This window comes from Pundamilia nyererei, unplaced genomic scaffold (genome assembly GCF_000239375.1).
Source record: "Pundamilia nyererei isolate P.nyererei 1_Seehausen unplaced genomic scaffold, PunNye1.0 scaffold00035, whole genome shotgun sequence".
Taxonomy (NCBI): Eukaryota; Metazoa; Chordata; class Actinopteri; order Cichliformes; family Cichlidae; genus Pundamilia; species Pundamilia nyererei.
In genome coordinates this window covers 737,233-752,152 of record NW_005187436.1, presented here as the reverse complement: position 1 = coordinate 752,152, position 14,920 = coordinate 737,233, and the positions used below count along the sequence as shown (strand labels likewise).

The 14,920-nt window shown below is 41.4% G+C and overlaps 1 protein-coding gene across 3 annotated transcripts in view; it reads right to left on the bottom strand.

Annotated features, from left to right (window-relative positions):
- Positions 1-11,730, bottom strand: part of iqsec3b (IQ motif and Sec7 domain ArfGEF 3b) — a 23,601-nt gene extending 11,871 nt beyond the window's left edge. For all 3 annotated transcript variants that reach the window (XR_311654.1, XM_005729898.1, XM_005729899.1), the window contains exons 1-5: positions 11,616-11,730; positions 10,149-10,583; positions 8,413-9,140; positions 7,531-7,692; positions 5,183-5,305 (exon numbers count right to left, since the gene is read on the bottom strand). Coding sequence is in view for 2 of the 3 variants with exons in the window: in XM_005729898.1 (XP_005729955.1) it covers positions 5,183-5,305; positions 7,531-7,692; positions 8,413-9,140; positions 10,149-10,583; positions 11,616-11,726 (1,559 nt within the window). In the remaining variant the exon portion in view is untranslated. The remainder of the gene's footprint in view (positions 1-5,182; positions 5,306-7,530; positions 7,693-8,412; positions 9,141-10,148; positions 10,584-11,615) is intronic.
- Positions 11,731-14,920: the final 3,190 nt, after the last annotated feature.

The following is a 14,920-nucleotide window of genomic DNA, read 5'->3' as shown; positions in this document are numbered from 1 at the left end:
CATACAACTGATTGGTGAGTTCATGCTATATAAAAAAAATCAGGACATCTTTAAGAGAGATGCTTGCATACTGATCTAGTTGTAAAGACAGTAGATTCCTGCTGTAATTTGAAGATAGATAATTCTCTTTCTAATCTCACTAATTAACTTTAGCTCAAATGTGAAAGCCGTCACTCCACCATATATGAAAGACAGGACAGCAGAGACATTTGACAGTGCAATACAGCTAAGAAAATTCTCCCCATTTTGTTTAGGAACCAGAGATGGTGCATTTGGACTTGCTTTGACCCATTGGTGCCCATAGCCTTCACAAACTCTCACTTCCACCCCTCCTTCTTCCACAGCTCTTTCCCTCTCTTTCTTACTGTCACTTACACTTACACAGTGGGCCATTTCAGTGGCGGGAGGCTTTTATCTTTGCAGTCAGGCACGATGCAGACACGGAGAGGGGCTGCTCTGCTCTAGAGGACTATGCACTTGGAAGAGTGTATGCAATCAAGAGGTCACATCTGAGACCGGTGCAACCAGAAAGCCATTTCTCACATTCCAAACCAGAACTGAAGTCAGAGGAGTCAGTGAGTATCAATCACGCTGTACAGTTCAGAAGAATTGCCTTTGTTTGAGAGAGACTAGATCCTGCTCGTCTCAAACTCCTTTGCAGATAGAACAGGCACCCGCACATAGATACAAAACCACAGACTCACAGATGAATCTGTATCAGCAGACTTGCCAACTTCTGCAAAAAATTAATCAAAGACTGAATTCAAGGCAAGCTCTGCTGTATCTGTGAGCGTATGCATGCAAATGGGCATGTGCATGGATGTGAAAGTGCATATGTGTGCATGTTTTCTCAGTGAGTGAGCAAACAGTTGACTAAATCGGTAGTGGTAAGCATGAGCGTGTATTTCTGTTTCATTCACACATTTTCAACCACACATCTCCGTCTTATGTAACCAGTTTATTTAAACACTAGCTCTGATCGCTTATCTTCATATCTGCATATAAAAGTTGCATGCCAGCTGGCACAAATACCACTTTGTATAAAAGAACTGCTTTCGACAAGAGTACAACACGCTTCAAACAGATGACATAACAAGTGTTACGTAACAGATATGGTAGTGGATGTCTGGCAGTCCCGATAAAGCCCGCTCATTTCTGACCTAAACTCCCAGCTCCAGAAAGTGTGGTCTCAGATCACTGATGACTTTATAATCTGCACCCAGAGGCTCAGTATGTATGATTGAGTGTTTCTGTGATTAACTGATGACCGTAGTGGGTGTTCTGATTGGCCCTCAAATCAGAATCAGAGAGGGGAAGTGTCATGACTGCTCCCTTTCCTCTCTTCCCTCACCACCTCTTGTTTGGAATAAGAACACTTTTCTTAATGGATAGGCCGGGGATTCTGTACTTTTCACATTATCTAAAATCTAGAATCTAAAAAACGTCTCAATCCAAAATAAATAAATAAATAAGTGGTGCTTGCTGTCAGTGTAGCCAAACCCCTCATAAACAGTAGTGTTTTAATCAGTGTCATAGACATGCAGTGTTTCCCTAGATGTGCTAAAGACACTTTGATCAAGCCACATTTTTGCACTGGATCAAATGTTCCTTCACTTACAATCGTGGGCATTAATTCAACAGTGAGTCATCTTATGTTAACTGTACTATTTTTTCTACTTACAATATGATATTCTTCATTGATGTGATGTTAATTTGTATAAATAATTAAAGACAAACAGAAAAGAAGGCGTACGTTTAAATTACAAACTGAAAAACACAAATCAAAAACGTGATTACTCATCTCATTTCCAGGTTAACTGAATAACACACCCACAAATTACCCTGTAAAAACCGGAACTGACTCAGCTCTGTCCTTGGTTGTGTCTCGTGCAACATGAGGTTAGAAATATTACCCCTCACAGCAGAGCATCCGGTTAGAGCTTTTCTTTGAAAAATGCTGCCTAGAACACTCTTTAAAGGATGCTCTAAATCTCAGGAGTCACTTCTGTATTAAATGAATATTAAAATCTTTTCAATGGGGTCAAGATCATGTGTATGTGCTCTGAACCAGAACACTATTTATGGAAAACTCTTCTTCAAAAATGCCCAAACAGTACATACAAGACAGGAATGGTTTCGAAGAAGAAAACCACTGTCGACAACATGGCACAAAAACAGCAAAACTGAGAAAATAACATCAATGAATTCTAGCACATTCTTTGGTTAAAAGAAAAGCAAAATAAATGCATTTGTCAGATTAGATGATACAGATAGATCCTGCATGCTTGCCGTCAATAAGGCAAGAAATACCACAGTGGCTGAAGAGCACCAACAGTGAAACATGGATGTAGGCGTAGGCTGATATGGGAATGCATGAGTGCACAGGCTTGTAGGGGAGATGACATTTACAGATGGCTCTATGAATGCATCTTTATATACCCAAAGACTGAAAGAAAAGACGACTCGCAGTCTTGAAAGGACAGGTCAGAGAAAAAACGATCAGTTTTAAAGGAAGAAGTGAATGCATGGCTATAAATATTTAGATATTATTTCCCTAACTTGAATGTAGGATAACTCATTTGGAATATTTTGCAAAGGATAGCAGCACAGCAAAATCCCTCCAGCAAAGAGAGCTGAAAAAAATAACTTGTGAGAAATGGCAGAACATTTCTCTACAGATTTGGGACAGAATGGTATCCTCCGTGTCCAGGAGGAATGAATCTGTCAGCACAAATGTTATACAACAGGCAGATAGAAAATATATTTTTTTAAAAAGAAAGAAAGAAAAGAAATCACTAATTGAAGTTGTACTTACTTGTTCTTGCACTGAAAGACATGCTGTATTTCTGGCATGCTTACATTAGCCATGCTAGCAGTATTGTATATCAGCAGTTTTCATGAAACTGCGCTGCTCCACAAAATAGTAATGTCAAAGTGTCTTACTGTATATTTTACAGTTTTGTACTGTCTTTCTAGAATATCATTAAATTTACATAAGTAGACTGTGATTTTACATGTCAAAGGTAAAATAACATAACATCACTGTAAATATAGTAAAACATAATTTACTTGTTTTTTTTAAATATATTTTTTTGTACATATGCATATTTAGATTGTAAAAATACATTCAGAAATGTATCATAATTTCACAAATATTTGTCTGTTATGTGAGAGAATGATCTGTTAAATTCAAATGTAATACTATGGAAAAATTGAAAATTAATGAGAATAATCAATAATTAAAGGAGTATTTGAATTATAATTTTGCTGAAAATTTCATGTCATCTAGGATGGATGTTGGGACACATAATAACATGACGCTAAACATCGGCCAATGAATGTTAACTAACAACCACAAGGTCGCGGGTATGGCTGCACTGTAGGAAAAAATCCTAATATAAAAGTATTTTACTGGAAAAGGCAGAATCCCATGTAAAATTAGCGCAACAAACTCTATTTTCATTACTGAAAATAACTGTATTTTCATGAGAAAGTTATTTTCTGTTATTTTACGGTAGTATTTTGGCGCCCCAGCTGCCGGAATATTACCGTTTTTTTAAGATGTTTTTTTTAACAGTGTGGTCCTCACATTTAAATTGTAATGTCGATGATGAGCCTCTGACAAAACTTGTAGTGCAGTCAGGCAGCATTTTAATCTGTCCATTATTTTTGGTTTAACTCAAATACCTGCAAAACTAATGACATTCCTACCATCTGTACTTCCATCTGCTGTTTGCCTTGCGTGCTGTTTAGCAATGCAAACTGATATGGTAAACATGGTGATCATTACCTGCTAAACACCATGGTTTTGTGAACATGTTTGAATGCTGACAATAGCATTCAGCTTAAAGCAGCAGGCCTGTGGGCTGTTCAATGTCTTCAGAGGGACAAACCGCCCTTGTCACAGAAGAAGGAGGAAACTGTATTAACAGCCATAAGATTTGTCAGAATGAGGATGCAGAAATTTGTTGGCGGCCTACTAACAAGCTGAACATTTGTTATGGTGTGAACAGGGAAAATGACGTCTTGGTTAATGAGTTCAAAGAGGCCACTGACTCAAGCCGTGTCATGCTGGTGACAGTGTGGGCATTCCTGAGGGAAAGAGCAGTACATCAAGGGAAGGACATTAAATGTATAGAGCAATTCAAGCAATTTCTCTGCAATAGAAAACAATGAAGGGCATTTTTATTGCATTTTTAGTCCTGAGGGGACGCTTTGGATATCTTTAGGACTTATCAAGGACATGGCCAGCCAGGGGACCAAAGTTGCAGCTTTTATTTGTCTGGTTGCTTCTATCTGTTTATTGCTTCAGTTAAAGGTTAAATAGCATGATTTTAAAATAAAACTGTTTCCATCCAGGTATTTGTTAGAAGCAAAGCTAGACAGTTTGCAGGAAAGGTATAAGTGGAGTCTGCAAACTGCAGTAAGTCTAACAAGTTCCACTTGGCATTTCAAGACCTTTATCAGCAGCATACACTAGCGTGACTTCAGGGCTGGATTCAACACAAAATGAGGACAAAACCAACTGAGGCAGATCTTGGTGAGTAACAAACTTCTACATATTCATGTGTGATTTTGAATGGGATGGACACGCAACTACCCAGCATGCACCAGCAGCCTAAAAAGAAAATGATTTGGCCAGGGAAGTGTCATCTGGTGAAAAGAGAGCTGCGAAACAAAGCATCTATTCTTGTCCTGATGGAACACACGCTGATTTTGCTGCAGTGTAAATCCCTATTGTGATTGGCTGATGATCAAACACTGTTGAGTTTATTCAAAGGTTACAGGAAATCAGTGTAACTTATTAATGACACAGAGCTTTGCTGTCATCACAGCCTGTCGCAGTAAGCCAGCAAAAACAGCCGATTCTTCTATGTCTATACAGTGAGCTGATTAGTATGCCATCTTGGATGCATTCTGCTACCCCAAGGCTGCGAGATCAGAAAAAGCTTTTTGCTTCAATTTCATTCCAAAGTGTGTGTTCTTGGTTGTGTGCCATTGTTTTTCTGATTTGTATTGGTGGCCACAAGCAAAAGGCCCATTCCTGTTAAAATCTTCAGAGTGCACTACCCAGCCCTGCTCGGTCACATGATGCACTGTTTTTGTGTTGCACATTGTTAAAAATCAAAGCCAGAGCCCGTTAGTCAGTGAGGCTGGGTTGTGATCAAGCTGACAGTCTCACCTAAAGGCTTCGATGAGTCTCTCCACTTTCTGTGCTTCTCCCTGAACACGGACATGGGCCTGGAACTTTCTCAGGGCTTCGTCAAGCTCCATGCCTGAGAAATCCATCTCGTCCACAACACAGCTATAAAGAGACAGAGAGGGAGGGGGGGGAAAGACAAGAAAAAAAGGCAAAATGAAGCTGGGTTTAGTTTCAGTACTTCACTGTAGTGAGAAGGTAACAGAGTGAGTGTGCGAGTGGATCTGAGACAAACTATCTGTACCCAAGTGCTGACGGCAAATCTTGTCATTACAGTCATAGTTCCATTACAGAACCACTGACCTGAATGATGCACATAGAGACAACATGCTTGCACGTGCACACACATATACCCACGTGCTGTGCAAATATCAGTGGAGAAGAAAGAGTCCGAAAATAGTGGGAAAAGAGGGATGAGATGGCAAAAAATGAAAAGAAAAGAGGGAATGGGAAAGAGAGAGGTAACATGAAAGGCTGAGGACAGACTGCGGTAATGGGAGTAGTACGTACAAGATTGCGCATGTACATTTAGGTGCATGGGTGTATTTGTGTCCATACAAGTGTGTCTCTTTGAAAGAAAGTGAGGGTGTGTGCTTAAGTGTGTGTTCAGTGCAGTGACCTATTTCTACAGTCTGTACAACAACATCAGCAGAAAACCTCGCTACGCTGGTTCTCAGTCTGCAGCCTACACTGGGAGGATGCAAAAAGGGGTGAGTGTCAAAGCATTAAGAAAAAGCATGTTTTCATGGATGTCTTCCATTTCCGCAAACTGGTGCCACATGTCAAGTGAGTTTTGCGCGTACGCTCATTTATAAGGTAATTGCTTTCGAAAACCAGCTCAGTTTGAGATAGCTTTTAAAATAACTGAAGTTTGAAAGTCCAAATTTAACAGATGTTTTACTTTATTTACCTCAGTTTCTTAGCCATATAAAGCAACAGTACCATCGGACTTTGTACTATGATGTATGATTGAAACTCTACTAAAGGACCTAAATGAGAATATTAGTGAGATTAGGTTTTCCTGAAAAAGAAAAAGTCTTTAAAGAGGTCCATATGGATGCAAAGTATGTATAGAAATGACTTTTCCTGTGAGAATACTGGCAAGGAGAAGAGAGATAAGCACACATGTGCAGGAGCTTTGATCATCATTAAATTGTTATCATTTGCAGACATTTCTCAAATAAGGTATCACAGTGATTTTCTGCAATATCAACAAGCAGCCAGTTTGTCCTTGAAACCTTTGTAGAGGCAGAAAAAAAAGAAACTACAAAGAACTCAGTGCCTAAAAAAGCCTCTATACAGCCTGATTCTTTCAGGTCTCCTCAAAATAGGGGCACCCTCACAAATAGCGGGGTCAGCTCCTCAGCTACATGTGAATGAGTTTGTTTTTTTCCAAGGTCAGGAAGGAATTCTAATCTTAAAGCCCGATTCAATGAGAAGTGAAACGACTGAAAATGTGAGCATTTACAGTTTTGCAGCAACGAAGCGATCTAAATCTGGTGAAGAGAACCGTGTAATAAGGTTTAAATTTTCAGAATGAATACTGTGTTAAGATTATTAACTCAAATTGAGGAAGTTAAATAGGCAAATAGCAAAAAAAAAAACTTTTTCACTTTATAATGAGTAAATGCTAAATAGACTGGTACTAAACACTCAAAGCTCTACGAGCCTCGTTCACCCAGTCATACAAGCACTTTTTTCTATACCTAAGCACCTCGTCTAACATTCATGGACATGTTCATACTCCCATGGATCCTTCAGGAGCAGCTTGGGGTTCGGTATCTTGCCCAAGGGTACTTCAATAGGCAGACAGCAGTAGCTGAGCTACTGACCCTACAGTTGGTAGATGACCCACTGTACCTCTTAACTCACATCCACTCCTAAACAATGTAGCTGTAAATGTTAATAAGATCTATTGCTGTCAGTCCAGATGCTGGACTGCAGCGCAATTTCTGTTTCACTGATCTAAGGTGCTTGACATAAGATAAGAAAAAAGTGTCAAAGTGAGTGAGAGAATATTTTATGATCGGAAACTCAAAAAGTGAGGTGCACTTAAACCAGTTTTATAAATGTCATTGGTTCATTACTATGGGGATTCCCTTTGTCAAATCTGACAAAATAACCCCCAAAATGTCATCATGTTCATACAAGTTTGTGCACTGACACTATAAATTTGTAAGAAGCCTATATTTCTAACTGGAAGTACAACGTTTGAATGATCAGAATATAAGAAAAGGGGTGCCTTATTATCACCATAAAGTCAGTTATATCTTTTCCTAATCAAATAAACCTAAATGATGACTGATGACAGAGAAATGACATGAACTCACTCAAGGACGTCTCTGTTGAACTGCAGTTTGCTGTTCCCCAGAAACTCCCCAATCATCTGCCGACTTAGGCCCTTCCTCTGCAGCAGAAAGTGAGCCACTCCGATGGCCGTGTCTGGGACGAAACCACGCGTAATCAGGAAGTGGATGCCTCTCTCTGGATTCCTGTCCGCACATAACAAATAGAGAAAAGCACATAGCGTTAGAGGGAATGGTGCGTGTAAGAAGTTTTGTGCATTCAAGCAGAGAGGTGTGTTGAGCTGAGCGCGAAACAAAATCTCTTACACTATATTTAAGAGAAAGGGTGCCTAATATGTGTATGTGTGTGTGTGTGTGTGTGTGTGTGTGTGTGTGTGTGTCAGAGGAGGCACTAGGAAAAGGAGGGATAAGAGAGGCGCATCCGTGCGCAAAAGCTGTTAGCTGTGGACTTTAGAAAGAGACCAAGTGTTACTGATGCATATGGGTTAATTTACATTAATTTGTATTAGCTAATAATAAGTGCAGTCCAACCGTGGACACTATTTATAGGAACTCTGTGGCTCTCGCATTGTTCATGACCTCCTTGACTGCCTCTAATGTTCCACTGCATTTATTTGCATCTGTCTCTTTCTCTCATTCCCATTCCTGCCTTCCTCTTGATGTCTTTTTTTTGCCATGGACATCAGATCATCAGAAGATAACACTGAACAGGCAGCTCCTCCCAACAATCACAAACGCTAATGAGCAGCTGCCTAAAGCGGTTTTGCATGGCTGTTGGAGATGTGTTTGACACAAACAGCAGTAAGAGTACTTTGAACCCTGAGCCAGAGGGTGCAGAAATATTTATTATATATTTTCTGAGAGAGTGCTCGGTGTGTGTGTGTGTGTGTGTGGTGGTCTACTCACACATTGAAGAGGTTGAGTCCTATACGATAGAGGCGTTTGCGGTGTGTGTCAGTAGACAGGGTGGGTGAGCGGCAAGAGGCTGGATCCTGGCAGCGGTCCCTCGGCAGAGAGACGACCAGAGCCTGCAGGGCCTCGGGGCTCGGCCCCCCGGAGATCTGCTGGGGATGAGTGTAGTGGTACTGCTGGTACTGGGTATAAATCTGGGCAGGCTGTTGGTTAGTCTGGGCTGAGGTGGAGATGGAAGTGGAAGTAGAGGTAGAAGTGGAGGAGGATCCCAGTCTGTCTGTGCTGTTCTCCCCTTCCATTCCTCCTCCCCCTGCAGTTGGCACTGCTGAACCCCTCCTGGATCCTAGATCAACCATTTCCAGCTCTTCACTAGGCGGAGGTGCAGGAAACTCTGGCTCCTCCACTGACTGGTTGTCTCCTCCCCCAGCCATTCCACTCACAGAAGTCTTCCTGCTACCTGGCTGTCCCCCACCTGCATTGCCCAAAGAGGTGGTGGTGGTTGTGGTGGTGGCAGAGGAGATGGTATAGGAGCTATTGCTGTCAATATGAACTGTAACATCCCTGAACGCCATGAGCAGCGAGCTGGCACTACGTGGCAGACAAGCACTCTCAGCAGCTGCACGAAGCGCCCCGGGGTCCATCAGCAGTCCCTTGCCCTCTCCACCCTCAGACAAGCTCCAGCCACGAAGGGCCTCATCAATTGACTGCGCCAAGGAGTGCAGCTGCAAGTATGATCACAAAAAAATATAAAAATTCACATCACAACTTGTGATTTAATCAGGTCAAGGGCCATGACTCATGTATGTAAAAGCTTATGATAGTCGCAGGGTTGCTCATTAGTGGCTTTTAGTAAGACTAGTGGAACTAAATTAACAATGACAGCAGCTGGACTACTGAGTGGGCCACTGGCATTAAGATGAAACTCATTTCAATCAAGTCACTAGAGCCAGTCAGTGTAGTTTAGCTAAGTAAGATAAAGTGTATATGCAAGGACACTGAGGGTCAGCTCTGTTCTTGGATAAGTAGTGCAAGATTTAAAGAGAATTTAAAGATAAGTTCAGTCAGGGTAAGAAAATATTGTCACGGAGATCAGTAGATTTATGATGGGACAGACTGATACTGACAGCGTGCCTCACGAATATGGTAAAATCTTATTTAACATGACTACACGCTCGTAGGGCTTCTTGGCTTTAATGAAGTCATAATGCCATGCAGACATTTGCTGATTTGCATTAAAACACAAAGTAAGTCAGAGAATAATAAGAATGTCATCAGTTTTGCAGATGTTTCATCATAAACCTCAGTATCAGACACATTCACATCTTGACCTGAGGACATCAAAGAATGATCAAAGTTATAAAAGATCCCGAGGAGATTATGAATGTCTACACCAAATTTTCTGCCAATACATTTACTAGAAAATGACACAAAAGTCAAGACGTTGTTAAAAATGTATCTTCTGAATGATGAGGACATGGTGTATCTATCGGATTTAATAGTAATATGCTCTGCACCTGTCAAAATATTTGACTAGAGGGTTAAAGAAGTCACTGGGATTCACAGTCATGGAAAGGTCAATGTCAAAAATGTACCAAAAATTTTTATAATTCATTCAGTGGTTTTCCAGATATTTCTATCTGGAGTTTATAAAAAGTTTATAAAACATTCATAAAATCATACAGTTTTGCATTCCTACAACACAAGATTAAAACAAAAAACAAAAACCTCACTTGTTCAGAGAAGCAGTCTTCCAGTTGTGTGAGTGAGGGTCCTGGGGTTTGAGGTGTGGGTGGTGCTGGGCCTGGTCCAGGTCCTGGGCCTGAGCCTGGGGCAGGAGTTGGGGGAGGTGCCGGGGCTGACGCAGGAGACGATGGGGGCAGAGACGTGGAGCGGCAAGGGGGTGGAGGGGGGGTTTTAGAGCGTAAAGGTATCTGTCCTCCTCCAGGATGCAGAGTGTAGCTGTGTCTCTGAGCTGCGTTCCGGTTTCTGCCCGAAGGGCTGGGATGCCGTAGAGAGATCCGACGAGGAAGCTTACTTTCTGACAATGAGTTGCGGATCTTCTGGAAGTTTTTGCTGAGCTGGTACTGACGGAAGGCTGTCTGGATACGACGGGCTGCCCGCCTTGCTATGAGATGGCCTCCATACTTCTGCTCCAACTCTTCTATCTGGGAAAAGGGAGAGAGCGAGTATATTAAATTTGTTGACAGGACTCTGAGACTTTAAGACATTTCAGGAATAATACTGCAAAGCACACAAAATCTAATGAAAGATACTTATTCATCCAGCAGTAAGCAAACATGTTACAATTTTGCGCCAATGCCTGCAAAAGATCAAAAGAGCTGACTTGAATCATGAAATTCCCACTCACACCCTTCTTAAGCCTTGATTATACTTTCCACTAGTCCATGAGTCTGCAAGCGCCCGCTTGGGTCTTACTTATCAGTCCACTCTTTTTAAAACTGGTGGGTGTTTGTGTTATTAGAACCAAAGTAAACATCATCTATCATCATTCAGCTGCTAATACTGGCTGAAGGGGCATGAAAAAGAGGATGGATGGGCTGTGACAAAGGTGCTGTTGAGAAAATGAATAGAAAAGTAAACACCCGCACAAGCTTATTTCTGTTCCATTTGTTGGCAGAGCAGCTCAGCTTAAAATCTCACTGTCCTCCACAATTTTTTGCCCTCTTACATTTTCGGCGAGAGGGAATCGAAGGAGAAGTGGGAGGCAGGGGGAGAAGAGACAAAAAGGAAGGGAAAAAGGAGGACAGCCACTCATTTGTGTGTGTTTCTGTGTGTGCGTGGATTTGATCATACCAAAAGTACACACAGACACGCTCATATAAGTGAATCCATGCAACAGCGCTAGCAGTAACAGCGGACCCTTCAGCAGTTTCCTATGAGGAATAAAGACATCTCCAGCCGCCAGAAGCAGTTATTAGCTGTTACCATGACAACTTAGCATCGTTCATGCTCCTGTCTCTGTGGCAGTGGTATCCTGGGTGCTCTTTTTTCATGTGAACATAGACAGAAATAGATCTGAATGGGAATCTGTTTTTATTTTTTTGTCACCCAACTCTGTGTCAAGTGAGCAACCTTCACATGCACACCTTCTCGTGCAAAGACAGGTAGAGCAACCAGCTCTGCCTCAGCACCCAAAATATGCTCATGAGCCCACATACACCTGCTAAAAGACATACCTGTTTGTTTTTATTCTCCAGGGTGCTCTCGTACTCACTGGGTCCCTCCCTTTTGGTACCCTCTGTTTCCTGTCTGTCCCCAGAGGAGGTGCCATCCTCCAGGCTCAGCATCTGTCCACTGACACAGAAATAAGAGCGGAAAGATATCAGTCCTTCTGACGGAGTAAAACTCTGATGTCAGTGGCTGGTCATCAAGTATGTGAAATGTAAAGAGACTTATAAGGGGAGCAGCACGCAGACAGTGATGTGTAGCTGTGGCGGCCCAGGGTGAGGTTGACTGGCTTTATGTGCCCAGTCCTATTTGGTCAGATTTGTGGCTCGAGTGCAAGTTGCAAGTGTGCAACTCTGAATATGTAACAGTGTAAAACTTTGTAAAAATTATAATCTCCACCTCTTATTTGCTGTTTCAAACATAAAACTCAGCTTTTTCTTATTGTGTTCTGCAGAAAAGAAACAGCACATCAGCTGTTTGTCAATGTGATGAAAAAAATGTTTTTAAAAATCATAATTTCTTGGACCCATAAATGACTCATTAAATGAACAATCCACAAGCAATATTCATTTCTATCACAATAATACAACACAGAGAAAATGCACAAGTCCTCACACTATGACAAACAGTGAAAGCATTTTATTTTTCCATTAATAGCCAAAATAACCTAAATTACTATTCAGTTAATATTGATTCATTTCCCTTTAGTGTGCTGATCCAGTTGTTCCCAACCCTTTTTGCTTGTGAGCCGGTAATGTGAATCAATATCTTCTTGTGATCCATCATCGCAGGATGCTTGTCTATAAACTGTGAGCAGTCAAAGACTGATTCTTTATTCTCTGACTCTCTCTTAAGGAGGTAAGAATCAGCTGTAATAGAAGTGAACGTTTTCCTATATTCCTCAGTGGTGACTAGCTCACACTTGACCAGTAACTGGTTTATCAATAGATTGTTCCTCCTATTCAATCGGTAAATTAAAATGTTATATATAAAGCATAAATGATCACCTCTTTGCGGTTAGCTCGCACTGTAGTGTTATATAAATGGAAGATTGTTTAGTTTAGTTTAGACATGCAGCCACTCTCATATTTGCCCTCCTTATAAGTCTTCTTGATGACCATCTGACAAAATATTCAGCAATTCTCCGCTCATGCATATTTACCAAACATCTGTCCATCTCTCCAGGCCTCCTTCTATTACTATGTGAAAAGTTTGAATGTTTCTTTTTATTTGTTGATGTTCATTACATCTTGTGTACTGAGATCTGAGGGACATATTTTGTCAAGTTTGCTCAGATTTGTTCCAGAGTATTGCATGAACGACTGACACCACCACTTCACTTCCCTTTTCCCTTCAGATCCGTCTTAATTATTCGTGGCATAGCTTCAAAAAGGTGCTGGAAACATTCCTCTGAGATTTTGGTCCATATTGACATGACAGCATCACACGCCCGTTTCAGATTCGTTGGCTGCACATCCTCTATCAGATTGAGATCCGAGGACTCTGGAGACCATTGTCATGTTGAGTTTTGTGACATGGTACATTATCCTGCTGGAATGGTAAATGGCCTGCATTTGTATAGCGCTTTTCTAGTCCCTAAGGACCCCAAAGCGCTTCACACTACATTCAGTCATTCACCCATTCACACACACATTCACACACACATTCACACACACATTCACACACTGGCGATGGCAAGCTACATTGTAGCCTCAGCTGCCCTGGGGCGCACTGACAGAGGCGAGGCTGCAGGACACTGGTGCCACCGAGCCCTCTGACCACCACCAGTAGGCAAACATGAGGTTAGTATCTTGCCCAAGGATATTTGGCATGCAGCCAGGAGGCAGCCTGGGATCGAACCACCGACCTTCTGATTAGTGGCTGACCTGCTCCATCCTATCCATCCTGAAGATGGATACGGTTTGGTCATAAAGGGATGGACATGGACAGCAACAATACTCAATACTGTGACATTTAAACAATGCTCAAGTGGCACTAAGAGGCTCAGTGTACCAAGAAATTATTGATTATACCATCAACAACAACCTGAACTGTTAATAAAAGGCAGGGTGGTCTCCATTTTCTGTTCCAAGCTGACAGGAGAGGAGTCTGGTGTGGTCTTCTGCTGCTATAAGCCTGTCCAGAGATGCTCTTCTGCATTCTCTGAGTTACTGATGCCTCTTGTAATAATCGTCTGACCTCTGATTACAACAAGGCATTTTTGTCATGGAATGTTTTCTCTTTTTCAGATCGTTTTCTGTTTTCTGACATAATCAGGCCAGTCTGGTACAAACAACCACGATGCTCAGGTTAAACTTCAGCAGGTTCTCTTGACCATGTTTACATGCATTAAATTGCTGCATTGTAATTGACTGATTAGATAATTACTAAAACCAATAAAGTAGCAGGTGAGAATGTGTATTGATTATGAAAAGAAACTACAGGTGAAGGCATTTTTTTTTCATACGGAGGTCAATTTTGATATTTTGGGTTATTTTATTTCCATAAGATGTCTTTTTCCAGACCAGTCATGAGAAAATGTCCAAAATACACAAACAGGCATTTTAAGACACTTTGTCTACATATTCATAGAAAATACTGTTTGGAATTTAGCAGCACCATTTCTTTATAATAATTTTTTTCTCATAGTCAAAACCAGAAACCTCCTTGAATGTGTGCGCATGATGTTGTGTGCTTGTTCACTCTTTCTTCCTCCCAGATAAGGCTTACTCTAATAATTTTTACACGAAGAGGACCAGTGCTAAACGGGACCAGGGAGCACAAAAAGCCCGCTCATGGTTAAATAATGACTGCATCACTAAATTTCCTCTTTGTTTTCTTTGATTGCTGTGAAAGCAACTATTCTGAGTACCGAGCTAAAAGTCACAGATAGGGCCAGAGACGCTCGCTCTTATCATTAAATGAGATAAAGTTAGCGAAAATAGATGGAAAAAGAGAGCGTGGGACCAGAGGAAAGAGTGCGATAGGAAAATAGAGAGGAAACAGGAAGGTTGAGACTGTGTGTTGGGGTGTGCATGCTGGAGGCTGTCTATATCAAAAACTCTATTAAAACACTGCCATGCCCCAGTGCTGCATCAGAATACATTAGAGTACATTAGAATACATTAGAGGATTTAAAAGCAAGAGTCAGCTATTAATGCATCTGGACAGCAAAAGCCTCTGTAATGATATGGGCACTATACTCCCTCTCTTCCTCTCGTACACGCTCGCAAATATAGACTCCTGCCTTTGCTTTTGTGTGACAAGGTGGCGAGATTTGAACATCTGTCAAAACGCATTGCTCACAGTCCCA